The 16,388-nt window shown below is 37.8% G+C and overlaps 1 protein-coding gene across 1 annotated transcript in view; it reads left to right on the top strand.

Moving 5' to 3' along the window:
* Ipo9 (Importin 9) overlaps positions 1-16,388 on the top strand; it is a 358,080-nt gene that overhangs the window by 149,370 nt on the left and 192,322 nt on the right. The window contains exon 9 of the mRNA XM_090372279.1: positions 14,656-14,807. Within this exon, the coding sequence (XP_090228405.1) occupies positions 14,656-14,807 (152 nt within the window). The remainder of the gene's footprint in view (positions 1-14,655; positions 14,808-16,388) is intronic.

The raw sequence follows: 16,388 nt of genomic DNA, 5'->3' as shown, positions 1-16,388 counted from the left end.
CTTTACTTTTTTTTTTTTTTTTTTTTATGGTAAGAATATACCCAGATCCTTGACATAATGTGGCCTCGACAATGCCCCTCCCCCGATATGCATTACTCTGACTCACTCCAGTCACTATCTGGCAGAGTAGATGTAGCAAGATTATACACTAGCTGATCCAGAAGCCTCCTAGAGAGTTACCACTAAATAAAAATAAAAATAAATTTTCTGTTTATACCCTGGGATGACCAAATGGTCAGAGGAGTTTACAAGATACACAGAATACAAGAAAGAGCACCGTATTCAGCAGTCACGGGCTTGAACCCCAGCCACTCAAGGCATGTGTACTTATGCACCCGCGCGCCTGACCACTAGGCTACTGCGGCCTTGCCGTTCGGTCTGGTGTACTAACTACAATAGGTTCGGTCTGGTGTACTAAGTAGCTGCCAGCCTGCGAACACCGTTTTAGAGCTGTACCCTTGAAATGTAAGGAAGATTGGATCTCGCCATGATGTTCATCATAACCTCAAAAGTCATCAGTCATACTGCATGATGGAAGAGATGGAGAAGGGTTGGCCAGAACTGAGCTCTGGAGACTAAACATGGGTTCCACCACTTCAAGCCTCCAATAAGCAAAGTGGTGGTATTGCACCGGTTGATGAGAATTATCTACCACCTAGTACTGCCTGGTTACACAGAGGGGCGGCATTCCTCCATGTGGTGTGGGACCACACCTCTACCCCTCCTTATGTTGGTTCACACCTGGGTGGTCACCCACCATGCACTTGCCGAAATTGGGTCCACTTGACTTGAATGTCACCCAAATATCAGTTCCATCAGCGTTTTAGACTCCCAGGTAGCAAGTACAGCTTGTCTGGCATATCTGAGAGAATGTCTGTGACAACCCAAGTACCGAACATTCTTATATAATAGCTATACCGAAACCTGGAAAAGATCATTCGATTCCTCACAATTATAGACCAATTTCTCTAAGCAGCTGCTTGAGTAAGACTTTAGGAAACTGTTTCACCATCGACTCACCGGATATCTTGAATCCTGAAACATAATCAGATCAATTTGGTTTTTGAAAGAATAGGTCTTCCCTAGACCTCATGACAAAAGCCGAATCAAACATAAGAAACTCATTCATCAGAAATCAACATCTCATCATGATATTCCTTGATATAGAGAAGGCTTTTGATACCACATGGCAATACAGCATCCTGAGAGATCTCCATTCTATTCATATGAGAGGGCATTTACCATATATTATTCAAAGCTTTCTTCGACATAGATCTTTCCAAGTTAGTACTGGCAGGTTTTATCTCAAACATATATACAAGAAGAAGGAATTCCACAGGGCTATGTTCTTACTGCCACTCTGTTTTCAATACGAATAAACAATATCACAAACCCCATTCCAAACACCGTTGACTCTTATCACTATGCGAATGACCTTACTATATCCTGCTATTCCCAGAATATAAACTGTATCAAGAGACATCTACAAATATCCATAAATAACATTGAATTATGGATGGCAAAAAATGGATACAGACTGTCAAGCCACAAATCTACAGCCGTACATTTCTGCGCAAAGCACAAAATGCATCCTGAACCTGAGTTGCACTTGGCTAATCACCCTCTACCAATTGTGAACAGTATTCGTCTCATAGGGATAATTTTTGATAAGAAGTTAAACTTCCAAGAGCACATAAATATCTAAGAACCACTTGTGTAAAGAAAATGAATGTATTCCGGGTTATCTTCAGTACATCTTGGGGTGCAGATTGTTATATCCTGCTCCACATATAAGTCCCTAATTAGATCTTGGCTAGACTACTAAGCATCTGTTTATGACTCAGCTAGGGAGAGCACCTCTGCCCATCTTGTGCCAATCCAACACTCTTCTCTTAGGATAGCGCTAGGTGCATACATCACCAGTTCAAAGGCTTTATGTTAAGGCTCACAAACCTCCACTTAGCATCAGAAGAAAGATGTTGCTGGTGAACTACCCAACTAAAATTAAAAGCCTACTTACTCATCTTGTTTGGCCACTACTTCATGATCCTCAGTGGAAAACCCATTATGCAAATAAACCCAGAACAATTCGGCCTTCTGATATCAGACTGCAAAATCTAACAGAAAGCTGAAACATTCAGTTTGATAATATCCTCAGAGAATCAAAAGATCCAGATCCCCCATGGGCTACCTTCACACTTTCTTCTGATGAATACTTTGAGCAATGGGGGTAAAGGTTCTGTAGCAAAGATTAACATCCAACAATTACATTTTGCTGATACACAAAAGTACTCCCAATTTACCAAGATCTATAGTGATGGTTCAAAGTCTAACAATCAAGTGGGTGCAGCAGTTATGTTGTTGTTATTTGGTTATTTAGGAGCATTAGCAACTAAGGCCATATTGCTCCGGGGATATGCGGTGATCATTCCCTGACCTTTCTGCATCCTCCGTATTTGGTGGTCATGGGCTCGAAATCTGGTCTAATCAAGAAGCGTGTGCTTACGCACTGCTGCTCCTGCCCATCTGGCTACGGAGGTGCCTGCAGCAGTTATACTGCTGAGCTTCATGCATTAAGCTTGGTCTGAAAAATATCTCACTCCTGTCAATAAATAAAAGCATAACACATACTGATTCACAAAGTGCTATTTTAACTTTGAAAGGCATTTCCTTGCCTGACAATCCTTTATTAAAACTCATAAGATATAAGCTGATACAACTTCATGAGCATCAGCAAACTGTGATCTTCTCTTGGATCCCTGGCCACAGTGGTATTCCAGGAAATGAATGTGCAGATGATGCTGCAAAGCATCATCTGCACATTCATTTCCTGGATATGCAAAGCATCCTTCCAACATAGCCTCAACAAATGATCTACTCCCATATCCTGATTATAGACAATATATAGAGAACATGCATGAAACAATGGACACTTCTGTGGAAAATGGAAACAAATAACAAGGTATTTCAAATAAAACCTGAACCACAATTATGAACATCTAGTCTTCATAAAAATAGAAAAGAAGTAGTAATCTTATCCAGAATCCGAATAGGTCACACCAGTGGTGAGCTGTGAATATTTTAACATTGGCTCGCAGTTTTGCCGACTTTTTGTTGTGAAACATCCTTGGGATTCCTGCCGCAGATGATGTCACTTCCATGGCATCATCCAGAGCAGGATTCTTCCAGAGGCGCTTCCCACATTCACACTACTAGTCTGCGGCGAGCACTCACTGGTGTGACTAGAACGAGTGATGCATTTTTTGTGACCGGTATGATATCCCGAGTCAACCTGGTCATCAGGCCCCCCTCCTCTTTACGATGATATCTGGATATTATACTATCTCGAGTTCTAACTTTTTCGATTATTTTGATAGTATAACATCACAATCATACTTGATGAAATAAGTATGACTGCAACAATACAAATATTGGTCAATTTATTTTTTCATCTCGCATTTTCGTAACATTCTATTGTTAGGTGCCCCGAACAGCTGCGCATGTCGTTTCAACTACAAGGTCGGTAGTTGTCTTCCAGAAATTATGATCTTATCTTCCAGAAATTATAAAAATTTGCCAATGTTCAATAAAATATTCACAATACAAAAGCTCTATTATTTCATAATCAATGTCTAAATCAAAATACCTAAAAGAAATGCAAAGAATGTTTCACATAATGCCATTTACCACGCGTACTCAGCACAGATGCCACTTTTTTTTGTCTTTTTTTTTTTTTTTTTTTAACTAGGGGAATATAATGGATACATTTTTTTCGATAAAATTTTAATATTGTGAATAAAAAATAACACGAAATATTTCCCATATCACAAAACATTCTACAATATAAAAACAAATATTACATAAAAAACAAACTCCTCTAGAAAAGGTAGACAATAATCACAGATTACATAAAAAAAATTATTATACAAATATTCAAGAAAAATTTATTCTAAAAATTGCCATATACAATTTACTTCTTTATTAATATTTGTTGTCAATCTTCTGCTTTGCTCAATAGCTGAATGATGATTACAGAGGAATGAATTGAGGTAACGATCCGGATCAAACTGAAGCAATGGTTTTCAATTTAGATGTATGATCAACATAATCTGCAATGTGTTTAATTGTCAACATTATTTATTCATTTATCAATATTATTCATTATGCTGAAAGCACTGCTAATCGCAGTGGTTTCAAAGATATTTCTGGCTTTCGTAATTGAAGAGGGAATTTCACTTGATTTTAAAGATAAACAGTCTTCGACAAAATCTCTAAAATCATTAATTTTTATTTCATATTTTATTAGAAAACTTAAATTTCTTATTCTGTTGCATTAATAACTTATCCTTAATAATGTGTCACGAGATAATTTTTTAAACATGTTCTTACTTTCGATTCTTTCAACTTCAATTTTAGCTTCATAATTTCCTTCAGAATTTTTCAAATTAGCAATAGCATTGATAGTTAGAATAATTAATTTATCTGCTTTTACCAAAGTGATTCTGTAAAGCTTCTGAAAGGTAAGAGCGTCCTGCAGGATGTCGATCATTAATAATAATAATTAGTGCTAAATCGTTAAGAAATTCCAGATTGAAAAGTCGGTTTAATAATCCCGAATATTTAATTAACTTTCTGATTCAAAATGTTTATGCAAAGTTGGATAAATTCCTCCAACCCTCAATTGCCGTCCGTAAGCTACAAGCTGCCCATTGTGGCCCGGACACACCACCAATCTTTATAGTTTCCACATCAAGTTCTTCAGCAATCATCCTTAACTTGCACTGGTTATTGGAGATACAGATGTTTTTGTTTTGTTTTTTTTAATTATTGCCTGTATGCCATTATATTTTAGAACATTTTGTTCACAGTGAAAGCCTCAACGTGGTTTCCAAATCTGCCAACATTTCATCTTCGGAAAGTTTACTTAATTATCTTAGTTACCTCATCCCTCCTGCCTGACTTTGCTACTGTCATTAGTTCTTTGAACATTGTGCAAAATGTTAGAATTACTCAGATATTCAACTACTGTGACCATGTAAACATAGACAGGAGAAATTTACTGAAATGCGTGGATCACTCACTTCTCCGAAAAACATGACTTCTTGTCAGAGTAAAGGGGAACCACAACACAGCTTGACCAGAGGCTATTATCTGTGTCGATAATCTTCTTAATCCTCTGACTGGCTGTTGAAAGCATATTAACTAGCGTGACTTCTCGGAATGTGGCTGTATAGGTTTTACGGACCTATACAGCCCCATTAACGTTGTGGGACGATAATCCCTTTCACCCTTAATTTGCACTTTCTAATTACCTAAAGGCCAGAGGTGAGGACAATGCAAAAAGTTGTTTATCATAATCAGTTTGTTCTACAGAAATTATTTTAAATGTTTCCGTAGAAACCAAGGGGAATTGAAAAAAATTCGCTATGAAGAAGTGTAATTAATTCAAAAATGAAGCAATTTTGAAATACATAACTGATCGATTAAAATGCTAGGGATGGGACCTCACTCGCTCCACCGTAGTTCCTGCTCTAGATACTTAATAATTAAATTCAGGATTTCATTTTTGTAAAATAAATAATCGCTTCAACAATGAGCTCGCAAATTTTCAAAAAAAAATAACAATGGGCTCTTGCGAACCCACCATAGCTTACCACTGGGGCACACTCACCTCACACATCTATATCTGCTTATAGGAAATGATCCGAGCGCCTCCGTAGCCAGGTGGGAAGGAGCAGCAGTGCGTAGCACACTCTTGATTAGGAAATGATCCTCCTCGATGTGCATACTGCTCGCAACCACTTACAATAAAACATACTCCTTGAATGTAACTTGTTCACCAATTCCAGACAAACGGCTTTTAGTTTCATTTCAGGTCAACAACCTCTGTCTCTGAATAGCATCATAGGTAAAGAAGCAAATCTCTCTGAATTCTTTTTATATTTAAAACAAATTGAAATATATAACCATTTCTAACTGCTGCACAAGCAGTTCTTATATGTAAATTCAATTGATTTGGGAGATGCAATATGGCCTAAGTTGCCCTTGCACTAGAAAACACAACTGCAAACAACATTGGATTCTTTCTTTAAATTAGATTAATTTATTAAAAAGTTAATGGTTTGTATGTCTCCTTTTATATTAAGATTGCAATTCTTTTTAATGTGATACTAAAATTTTGTATATATCTAAATATATACCATACAATATTTTCATTTCCATTAATTGCTTTTCTCTTTGTTTATTTTACAAATAAAATAAAATCTTTAAAAAATATGTTATTCCTTCCTTTTACTGCATTATTATTAGACAAGGTTTTTGTTTTTATTATATTATTAATTTAAATTAATTTATTTTTTTCATTTATTTTTGATTTTATTATTATTCTTAAATACATACAGGCACTCCTCGATTTCCATAAATTCGACCTTAAGTAAGTTTTTGCCAGCCGGTGTAAACTTAAAAAAAATTATGGAAACTAATTTTGTATCCCATAGGAATAAATGGTGGTATTGTGAAACCATTGCAATGTGATTGTTTTTTTTTTTTTTTTTTTTTGCATTTCATTCCCAAGACCTTGGAAGTTAATTTTTGCTATATAAATAAGCTATTTATCTAATGACCTAAAAGGTCGCTTTTATAATGGAGCACTACCCTTTCATCGTTATCATATGTTCAGTTAAAAGAATCAAATTTGAATGGCTTTGTTGATATTTTTCTAAAGAACATTTCTGGAGGTCACGATCATAAAACAATAAAAAACAATTTGCGCTTTCTGGTTTATTGGGCATTTTTGTTAGCATATCTAATTATAAATGAGTAGTAAACTCTATCTTGTTGTATTTGCGATAATCACAAAAACTGGAATCATGTTGGTTTTTACGTTATTATGGTGAAATGTCTTCCCCTTCACTGAAATCTCCAATCATATAAGAAACAAATAAATTTTCAGAATCTTCTCTTCACTCCTATTTACTTATTACAATGATGAATGGAAGGCAACCAACAGAAAGTGCAAGTGGTGGCAGTGCTAGGAAACCAAACAAAATTTATTTAGAAATGAAGATGAAAATGATTAAGAAGTAAGAATCAGGGCAAAGTTCATCATCTGTTGTATGGGAATTAAGTCTTGCTGCTTCAACAGTGAATGCTATTTCAAAGGACAGCACACTTATAAAATAACATGTTAAAGGATCAATGCATTTAAGATCAACAGTGATCACAAAACAGCGTTCAGGTGCTATATATATATAGAAGATGGAAAAGCTATTAATTAATATAAATGGAAAATCAGATTCAGAATCGAGTGCCCCTGAGTCTAATGCCCATTCGTGCAAAAGCAAAAAGTATTTATGAAGATATTAAGGATAAGTACGCCAAACCCCAAGTCAAGTTTGAGGCAAGCAGCTGTTGTTATTTGGTTTTTAGGAGCATTAGCAACTAAGGCCATATTGCTCCGGGAATATGCGGTGGTCATTCTTTTGACCTTTCTGCATCCTCCGTATTTGGTGGTGACGGGCTCGAACCCTGGTTAATCAAGAAGCATGTGCTGTGCACTGCTGCTCCTTCCCACCTGGTTACGGAGGTGCCGTGGCAAGCAGCGGGTGGTTTTATAGGTTCAAGCAGTGGTTTTATAGGTTCAAGCATTGGGCTGGTTTCCACAACGTTAAAGTATGCAGTGAAGTTGCCAATGCTGATTCTGCAGCAGCAGCAGAGAAATTTTGTGATGTGTTCGAAAAAATCCCTTCTAAATTTCCACAGCCCTCAACCTCTGCAGCAGCGTATTTATCAGCCGGAGACATTGATTCTAGCAATGATGCTTGAAAGGTAAAACTTGCTGACAATTATGCCTGTCTCCTCTGTTTTTTTGTAATTTAATAATTTTTGTAATTGCACACTTTTGTAATTTTTCCTACACATGAGGTAAAAAAAAATTGAATAAACAATTCTGTGTACATGTTTGTTGAACATTTCTTTTTTGCTTCAGTCAAATTCAGCAAGCATAGTTGTGAATGCTGCATAGGCCTTTAGGGAAATTCTGACATGTACAATTCGACTATTGTATGGAATGCAACCCTTACGTAAGTCGGGGAGTGCCTGTATAATCAAAAAATACATATGTATATACAGTGAAACTTCCCTTTAACGGACAGCCATGGGGAATTAAAATCTGTCCGTTAGAGAGAAGTGTCCGCTAACAAGAAGTCCAAGGGAGAAAAAAAAAAGAAAGAAAGAAAAATCGTTAAACGTTTAATGTAAAATTAAATTAAGATATATACAGATTTTGAACAATATTTTTGTAAATAATATACAATTACATACACAAGATATAAAGAAAAATCGTTAAACGTTTAATGTAAAATTAAATTAAATTATATACAGATTTTGCGCAATATTTTTGTAAATAATATACATACAATTGTGCTATGCATATTATGACTTTATCTTAAGAAAAATACATACAGTAATCACTTATTTTCTTCTGCACCTTCTTCCGGCTGATAATTTTGTTTTCAACATTTGTTTGGAGTGAAGAAACCATCGAAAGTCCTTCGGTATCTTCTTCAGCGGCGAAAAACATTTTTTAAACGATTGATTTGTATGAGCGCTTCTTCTATTTTCATCGGCGGTTCGTCGTTAATGTGTTCTTCGACAGAATGACCTCCTTCCATTTCTTCATCCTCATGAGGAACTTCTTGAAAAATATCGATGATAATGTCGTTGATATCTAGAGCACCATCTTCTGTAGTGAGGTTCGAGTCTATATCTTTTTAGCCAGGGTCACTTGTAGCGGAAGTATCGTATATTATCAATAGATGTTGAAGTTCTTGTTCTTCTTGGTGCTCCACATTGCTGTTCACAACTTCAAATTTTGCTTTTGAGAAGCCAGACTTTACAAAACAGTTCACGACAGTTTGTTTTCTAATTGCGTTTACTGAAGAGGAAATCCATTGAATCGCATCTAGGATACTGATTTTCTTTGCAAGGTCACTCGCACATGTTACATCGTTCATGTTTGCAATGAGATGTCTTAAAACACGTTTTCTGTAGTGAAGTTTAAAATTTTTATTATCCCTTTATCCAAGGGCTGACACTGTGCAGATGTGTTTGGTGGCAGAAAAACGATTTGAATGTTGGACAATTCAATGTGCGGGGGAGATGCAGTATTATCCATGAAAAGAATAATTTTTCTGTTTTGACGAATCATGTTTTGTTTAAAGTGACTTATCCATTCGCTCATGATATCTCGTGTCATCCACGCTTTTTTATTAGACTTCCAGTCAACATTCAAAAGATTCAACTTTATGCCCTTGAAACAACAAGGATTTTGTGGTTTTCCTATAACAAGAGGTTGTTCAAAGTCTCCCAGCATATTTGTACACAATAGTACAGTCAAGCGTTCCTTATAAATTTTTCCGCCCTGGCACTTTTCGTTTTTTAGACTCATTTGTTTTTTCAGGAAGGGCTTTAAAAAACAACCCTGTTTCGTCACAGTTGTAAATATCCTTAGCTTCAAAATCACGACATAACTCTTCCAATTTGACGGCCCACTCTGTTACAACCCCAGTATCAACAGATCCGCCTTCACCACTTACGGTTTTCCAAGAAATTTTATGCCGAGTTTTGAACTTGTCTAGCCATCCCACAGAAGCTTTGAACTCATTTACTCCCATAGATTTCGCAACCTCCAAAGCCTTTTCCCTAATAATAGGCCCATTAATGGGAATTTTTTTAGCACGTTCGCGACAAAACCACTCATACGTAACATTGTCAATTTGAAGTCCAACAGTTTTCGGGAATGATTTTTGAACCTGATCATTTCCGTGTTACCAAAATTGTTTGAGCAGTTCATTTTTTTTTCTTTAGGATGTCGCTTCCTGCGTCTTCCCGATTTTGAATTTTGCAGCGAGATTGCGAACACTATTTTTTTGCCGATCATATGCATTAATGAGTTTGACTTTATCTTTTAAAGTTAAATGTTTACGAGAAGACATTGTGCACTTCACACGACATTGAACAAAACTGAAAACTGAAACTCAAAAGACGAAAGGCCGACAAAATTCCCCCCCTGCACACACCGAATTCATCAGAAGTTTTGCACGTGCCTTAAAATTCTTGAAAAAGGGTTTAGAGCCGCGACGTAAACCTTGATAAAATTCAGAGAATCGGAAATAGAAAATAAACACACGATTGAGGCAATACGTGGAAGAAACGTTCCTAGAAAAAGGGCCGTAAGCTCGCCCGCTGTCCGTTATGGGGAGATCAAATTAAGTGCTAATCTAAACGAAACAGTGCAGATTGCCTGTCCGCGTCTGTTACAGAGAATGTCCGCTAGACAGAAGCTGCAAACACGTTAAAATCAATGGAGGTGAGTTGGGGAATTTGAAAATGTCCGTTGTAGAGAGATGTCCGTTAACGAGAGGTGTCCGTTAGGAGAAGTTTCACTGTATATATAAAAAAAAAAACTAAACTAAAATTTTGACACTTTTGCAGGATCTCGTTATTACAAAACATGAAAATTTAGGTAGAAATTTTAATGTATAAAACCATTTGCATTATATTTTTACTGACTGTTAAGAACATTTCCAGTATGCGAAAATTTTTATTTTTGTTACACAGAGCATTAATAAAACTAAAATAAATAAATTAGCTTTCGGCTGGGTGGCAGCCTTCATCGGATTAAAATACTTGAATGGCAGTTGGAATAGAGATGCACTGCCAGGATGGTGCGTGAGGCATGTGGTTAATTGTTTGTTGATGTTTGTGGTGGTGACGTGGCCAGCGTTTGTCTATGGATAGAATTACTGACTCTGTGATGGGGTTAACTTGACAACCACTGTTCCTGTTCAAAGAGGTATCCGAGCATTTTATATTTAGCGATTCCAACCAGGTACGCCTTAGGTAATGGTGGGACCTGTCCACAACCACGACATCGCGGTGTGGGTCGATGTCGTGGTGGGTTGTCCAGACATGCTTGGCGATAGCTGAGTGTTCCACATCTGCCAAACGGATCGCCCTTTTATGTTCTGAGAGACGTTTCTCGAGTCGACGTCCAGTCTCTCCAAAGTAGCAGCTCGTGCAGTCACGGCAAGAGATGCGATAGACCAAACCGCTCTGTAGAAGGGTGGGGACAGGTGTTTTTATGATGGAAATGAGAGAACGCAGTTTCTTGTCTGGGAGTTGGATGCACTTTATCCCATGTGATTTTAGGATTCTACCGATCTGCTGTGACAGGTTGGGGTAGTATGGGATGAATGCCCTCATGGATGACTCGTCACTGTTGGGTTGGGGTAGTTCATCATCCATAGACAAACGCTGGCCACGTCACCACCATACGTCACAGCCACAAACATCAACAAACAATTAACCACGTGCCTCACGCACCATCCTGGCAGTGCATCTCTATTCCAACTGCCATTCAAGTATTTTAATCCGATGAAGGCTGCCACCCAGCTGAAAGCTAATTTATTTATTGTAGTTTTATTAATGCTCTGTGTAACAAAAATAAAAATTTTCGCATTATGAATCCAGAGCACGTAGGCCTCTTTTATTATGTATGGACTATTCTTGGCCAACCAACAATACGATATGGTCGTAAGACTCCAGAAAGATTTTATCTTCATAGCCCGTAGCAGACAACACCTGAGGTTTGCACATAGATGCAAAGCTAACTGGATTATACCGAAAGGGTTTCGCTACAAACAACCGTTTCCTAATGAGCGTATGGGACGTGCCTGTCGGAACTTTGGCTTTAGAACTCTGCGCATATGGATCGGCTGCCTCCATCATGACATACGTGCTTCAGCGAGCAAAGCAGCCCTACTAGCCGACCTTAAGGCTCTGATTCCCGATCCTATTTACACCAAGGTAATCAATACTTTGTTACCAGGCCGTCAGAGAATCAGATCGTTATTGTGCCCGACAGAAACGTAAGTTCAATACTTTAATTAATGAATCCCATCAATTTCGTCGCCAGCGTAATGCCCCTCTCACAAATTGCACGGATTTCGTATTGAACCTAAGCAGCAAGCAGTTATCTGCAGAACAAATACTTATTAACCCTTGGCATGACATTTGCCGTTCTTCCAAAGCACCCACCGATCACCGACATTGCCTTGGGTGTGGAAGCAAGCTTATCACGCCTCCCAGACGATGTAGCCAACGCAATCCGCTTAAAGACTGCAGCAGTTCTACACCATGCTCGCCCCGTCTCTTCAAACCTCAGCCGTATACAGATTTCTATCCTCAAGGCACTGAAACAGGATTCGTCCATCGTCATTCTACCGGCGGACAAAGGCCGTCGTACGGTTGTAATGAACCACACTGATTACATGGCGAAAGCCTTACTGCTCTTACGAGACACTACCGTCTACAAACCCTTAACCGTCAACCCAACAGGGCTTTGGAACGATGGGAGTCAGAGGTGAATATCCTCATCAACACTTGGCTGAAGCAAGAGAAAATCACACAGTCAACCCGTAATCACCTCCCTGCCTCCGGGTGTCAGATCCCACGGTTTTACGGCCTGCCGAAGGTGCACAAAGAAGACACACCACTAAGACCTATTGTATCCTGCTGTGGATCACCGACTTACGAGCTGTCTAAATTTGTCTCGAGACTTCTTTCTCCTCTAGTTGGCAAGACCACCTACACCGTCTCCAACAGTGTTGAGTTCATAGAAAGGATCCACACTATATCCATCTCGCAAGATCAAGTCATGGCATCGTTCGATGTCGTATCACTCTTTACCTCCATCCCAGTGGAACTTGCCATCCCTTGTGCAAAACAACTCTTGGACAATGATGGAACCCTTAGCGACAGAACTAGACTGACGCCTGATGACATTTCCGCCGCCCTCAGACTGTGCTTAACAGGGGGTGCAATCATGTTTAATGACTCAATCTACCAGCAGATACATGGCCCAGCCATGGGTTCCCCTGTCAGCTCGGTCACAGCAAACATCGTGATGGAGGAGTTAGAGGGACGTGCGTTTACACACGCACCAGATCACATCGCCTTTTGGTGTCGCTATGTAGACTATGTGTTCATAGTCATCCCTAGAGACTCAGGTCAGCGACTCCTAACCCACCTCAACTCACTATCGCCCTTCATAAAATTCACTATTGAGCTGGAGTCGAACAACTCTATACCATACCTAGATACACTTGTCCGGCGCGAAGACACATGCTTGAAGACGACAGTTTATCGTAAGCCTATGTGTGCTGGCCAATTTACCAACTTCCGGTCAGCACACGCACGGGGCCACCTCCTCTCCACTGCCCGAACCTTGCTAACTCGCGCCTGGACACACTCCAGCTCTGCAGATGAAAGACGCAAAGAGATCACCAGAGTCAAAGTAGACCTTACGAGGTGTGGCTACCCCATCGACGTCCTTGACAGGTGTGATCTACAAGCACGCGACGTGACGACCAACAGCAATGCCAACAGTGACGAGTCATCCACGAGGGCATTCATCCCATACTACCCCAACCTGTCACAGCAGATCGGTAGAATCCTAAAATCACATGGGATAAAGTGCATCCAACTCCCAGACAAGAAACTGCGTTCTCTCATTTCCAACATAAAATCACCTGTCCCCACCCTTCTACAGAGCGGTTTGGTCTATCGCATCTCTTGCCGTGACTCCACGAGCTGCTACTTTGGAGAGACTGGACGTCGACTCGAGAAACGTCTCTCAGAACATAAAAGGGCGATCCGTTTGGCAGATGTGGAACACTCAGCTATCGCCGAGCATGTCTGGACAACCCACCACGACATCGACCCACACCGCGATGTCGTGGTTGTGGACAGGTCCCACCATTACCTAAGGCGTATCTGGTTGGAATCGCTAAATATAAAATGCTCGGATACCTCTTTGAACAGGAACAGTGGTTGTCAAGTTAACCCCCATCACAGAGTCAGTAATTCTATCCATAGACAAACGCTGGCCACGTCACCACCATACGTCACAGCCACAAACATCAACAAACAATTAACCACGTGCCTCACGCACCATCCTGGCAGTGCATCTCTATTCCAACTGCCATTCAAGTATTTTAATCCGATGAAGGCTGCCACCCAGCCGAAAGCTAATTTATTTATTGTAGTTTTATTAATGCTCTGTGTAACAAAAATAAAAATTTTCGCATTATGAATCCAGAGCACGTAGGCCTCTTTTATTACATTTCCAGTATGATTAATTAATCACTTAATTTATTCTTGGTGATCTAATAATCCTAATGTGGATCATTGTCTTATATAAATTGCCATCCATATCTATTAATATACCCTTTGATGATCATATATTAAGCAAAATTTTGTTTTTATTTATTATACAAATTTTAGTTTATCTTTACTATAATTTTTAAAGAAAATGCCATCACAGTTCATAAATTCAAATTTTTCAGAAATCAATCTCTGGCATTTTCCTGTTACCTTGCAGGAAGATAGTATGATATTTTCACTATGTTGGCATGTTGCTTGAAGTTAAAATATTATGTAGTATCGATGGTTGTTTAAATGCTAAATTAAGGTCATAATCTAAAACAAAATAGAAATTCACAAACAGTGGAAATTATTTACACTTAAGAAATTTTATCCTCTCATTTTTACTTAAATAATGTTTTGTCTTATATTTCAATTTCTCTACTACAGGTGAAGTTTTGGGATTTGAAAATCTTGTATTCAGTATATTTGAATTTGTAAGTGCACTTATGGAAACTCCCAAATTCAGAGGACTGGTGAAGAAAGGCATGGCAGATTTATTGTATTATATTGTACTTTACATGCAGATAACAGAAGAGCAGGTAGGTAGTAATAATTTTCCTTTGAGGTAGTTGTGTTCTTTTTTATCAGTAAGTTTCAATTTTAAAAGTTCAAATTTGGTGTGTTTTTATATTATTTTTTTTTAATAGCTTAGAGCACCTGTAGATTCAGAACTATTAGAGAAACAGAAATTTTGATTTTTAATCAATTACTGATGCAGAATTAGTTTCCTTGTGTCATTTGGCCTTACTGATACAGAAATACAATGGACCCCACTTTACAATTGGTTCACTGTACAAACAAATCACTTTGCGATGGACTCTCTATAATAAAATACTGTTCACTGTACAATATGTAATAACTGCTGAGATCACATTTGCAAATTGAATTTTAATTCTATTAAATGGTGGTTCTAATAAGCAAAAATAGGAGGAATATTATCCACAAGCTATAAAAGTAAAGATAAAGCACAAATTTACACTTTATTATCTTGCCAATTAATAGTAAAAATAAATTTATGCTTGCATACACAGATTAATTAATACTATAATGTGTACATACTAACTAATTGATATTTCTGTTCATTGACTTTTTTTTTTTTTTGGGTGGGGGTTATAAAAAAGATAAGCAATCAATAACAAAGAACACGGCACACACACACACACACAAATTGCAACTAATACAGTAAGTGCCGGTGAGATATGGAGTAATGAGTTTTTGAAGCTTAAAAAATAGGAATGAAGAGAAGATTATGAAATTTTGTTTTTTATATGATTGAAGATTTCATGGAGGGGAAAACATATTTCACCATAATAATATAAAAACCCCCAGAATTTCAGCTATTGGTATTTATTGCAAATGCAATAAGATTGAGTTTACTACCAGCTTATAATAGATTGCAGTAACAGAAAAAACCAATAAACCGGAAACTGCAAATTGTTTTTGTTTTATGGTAGTGACCTCCGGAAATGTGCTTTAGGAAATATCACAAAGGCATTCAAAATTGTTTCTTGTAACAGAACATATGATAACAGTGAAAGTGTAGTGCATTTTAATGATTTCAATTGGATTTCTGAAATTTGATTCTGTGAAGCAGCTGATTCTACTAACCAGTGATCATGTTACCAGCACCTACTTATTTCACTTTACAATTGTCTCCGACCGCACTACGTGGTCCTTCCTCACGGCCAATAGGCACTTGTAAGCATGTTAGCTGCATGTTTTGTTTTTGCATCCTTCAGTTGAAGCAATTTTTTTCAACTGAAGTGATTTTTAATATTGATTAAAGCATTGTGCTTTAATCAATATGTTAGTTTTAATCAATTTTTTAATCAATATGTACAATTTCCATTATAAAAATCACCTTTTAGAGAGTTAAATAGCTTAGTTATATAGCAAAAATTTCAACTAACAAGGTCTTGGAACGAATTACCAAAAAACAATTATGTTATTGGGTTCAAATTACGATATTTTCATGATATGATGGTGTCTCTGGAACAGATTAATATTGTAAAGCGGGGGTCCACTGTACTTATACTATAACTAACTTCTGTATATGTTGCTTATTATTTTATAATTGATGTCACTAGATTCAGTTTAATAGGACTGTTCACTAAAGAATT

The sequence above is a fragment of the Mastigoproctus giganteus genome, chromosome 4, assembly GCF_048544385.1.
Source record: "Mastigoproctus giganteus isolate SK-2022 chromosome 4, ASM4854438v1, whole genome shotgun sequence".
Taxonomy (NCBI): Eukaryota; Metazoa; Arthropoda; class Arachnida; order Uropygi; family Thelyphonidae; genus Mastigoproctus; species Mastigoproctus giganteus.
The sequence above is the reverse complement of the archived record's forward strand: the minus strand, read 5'-3'. Positions and strand labels throughout refer to the sequence as shown.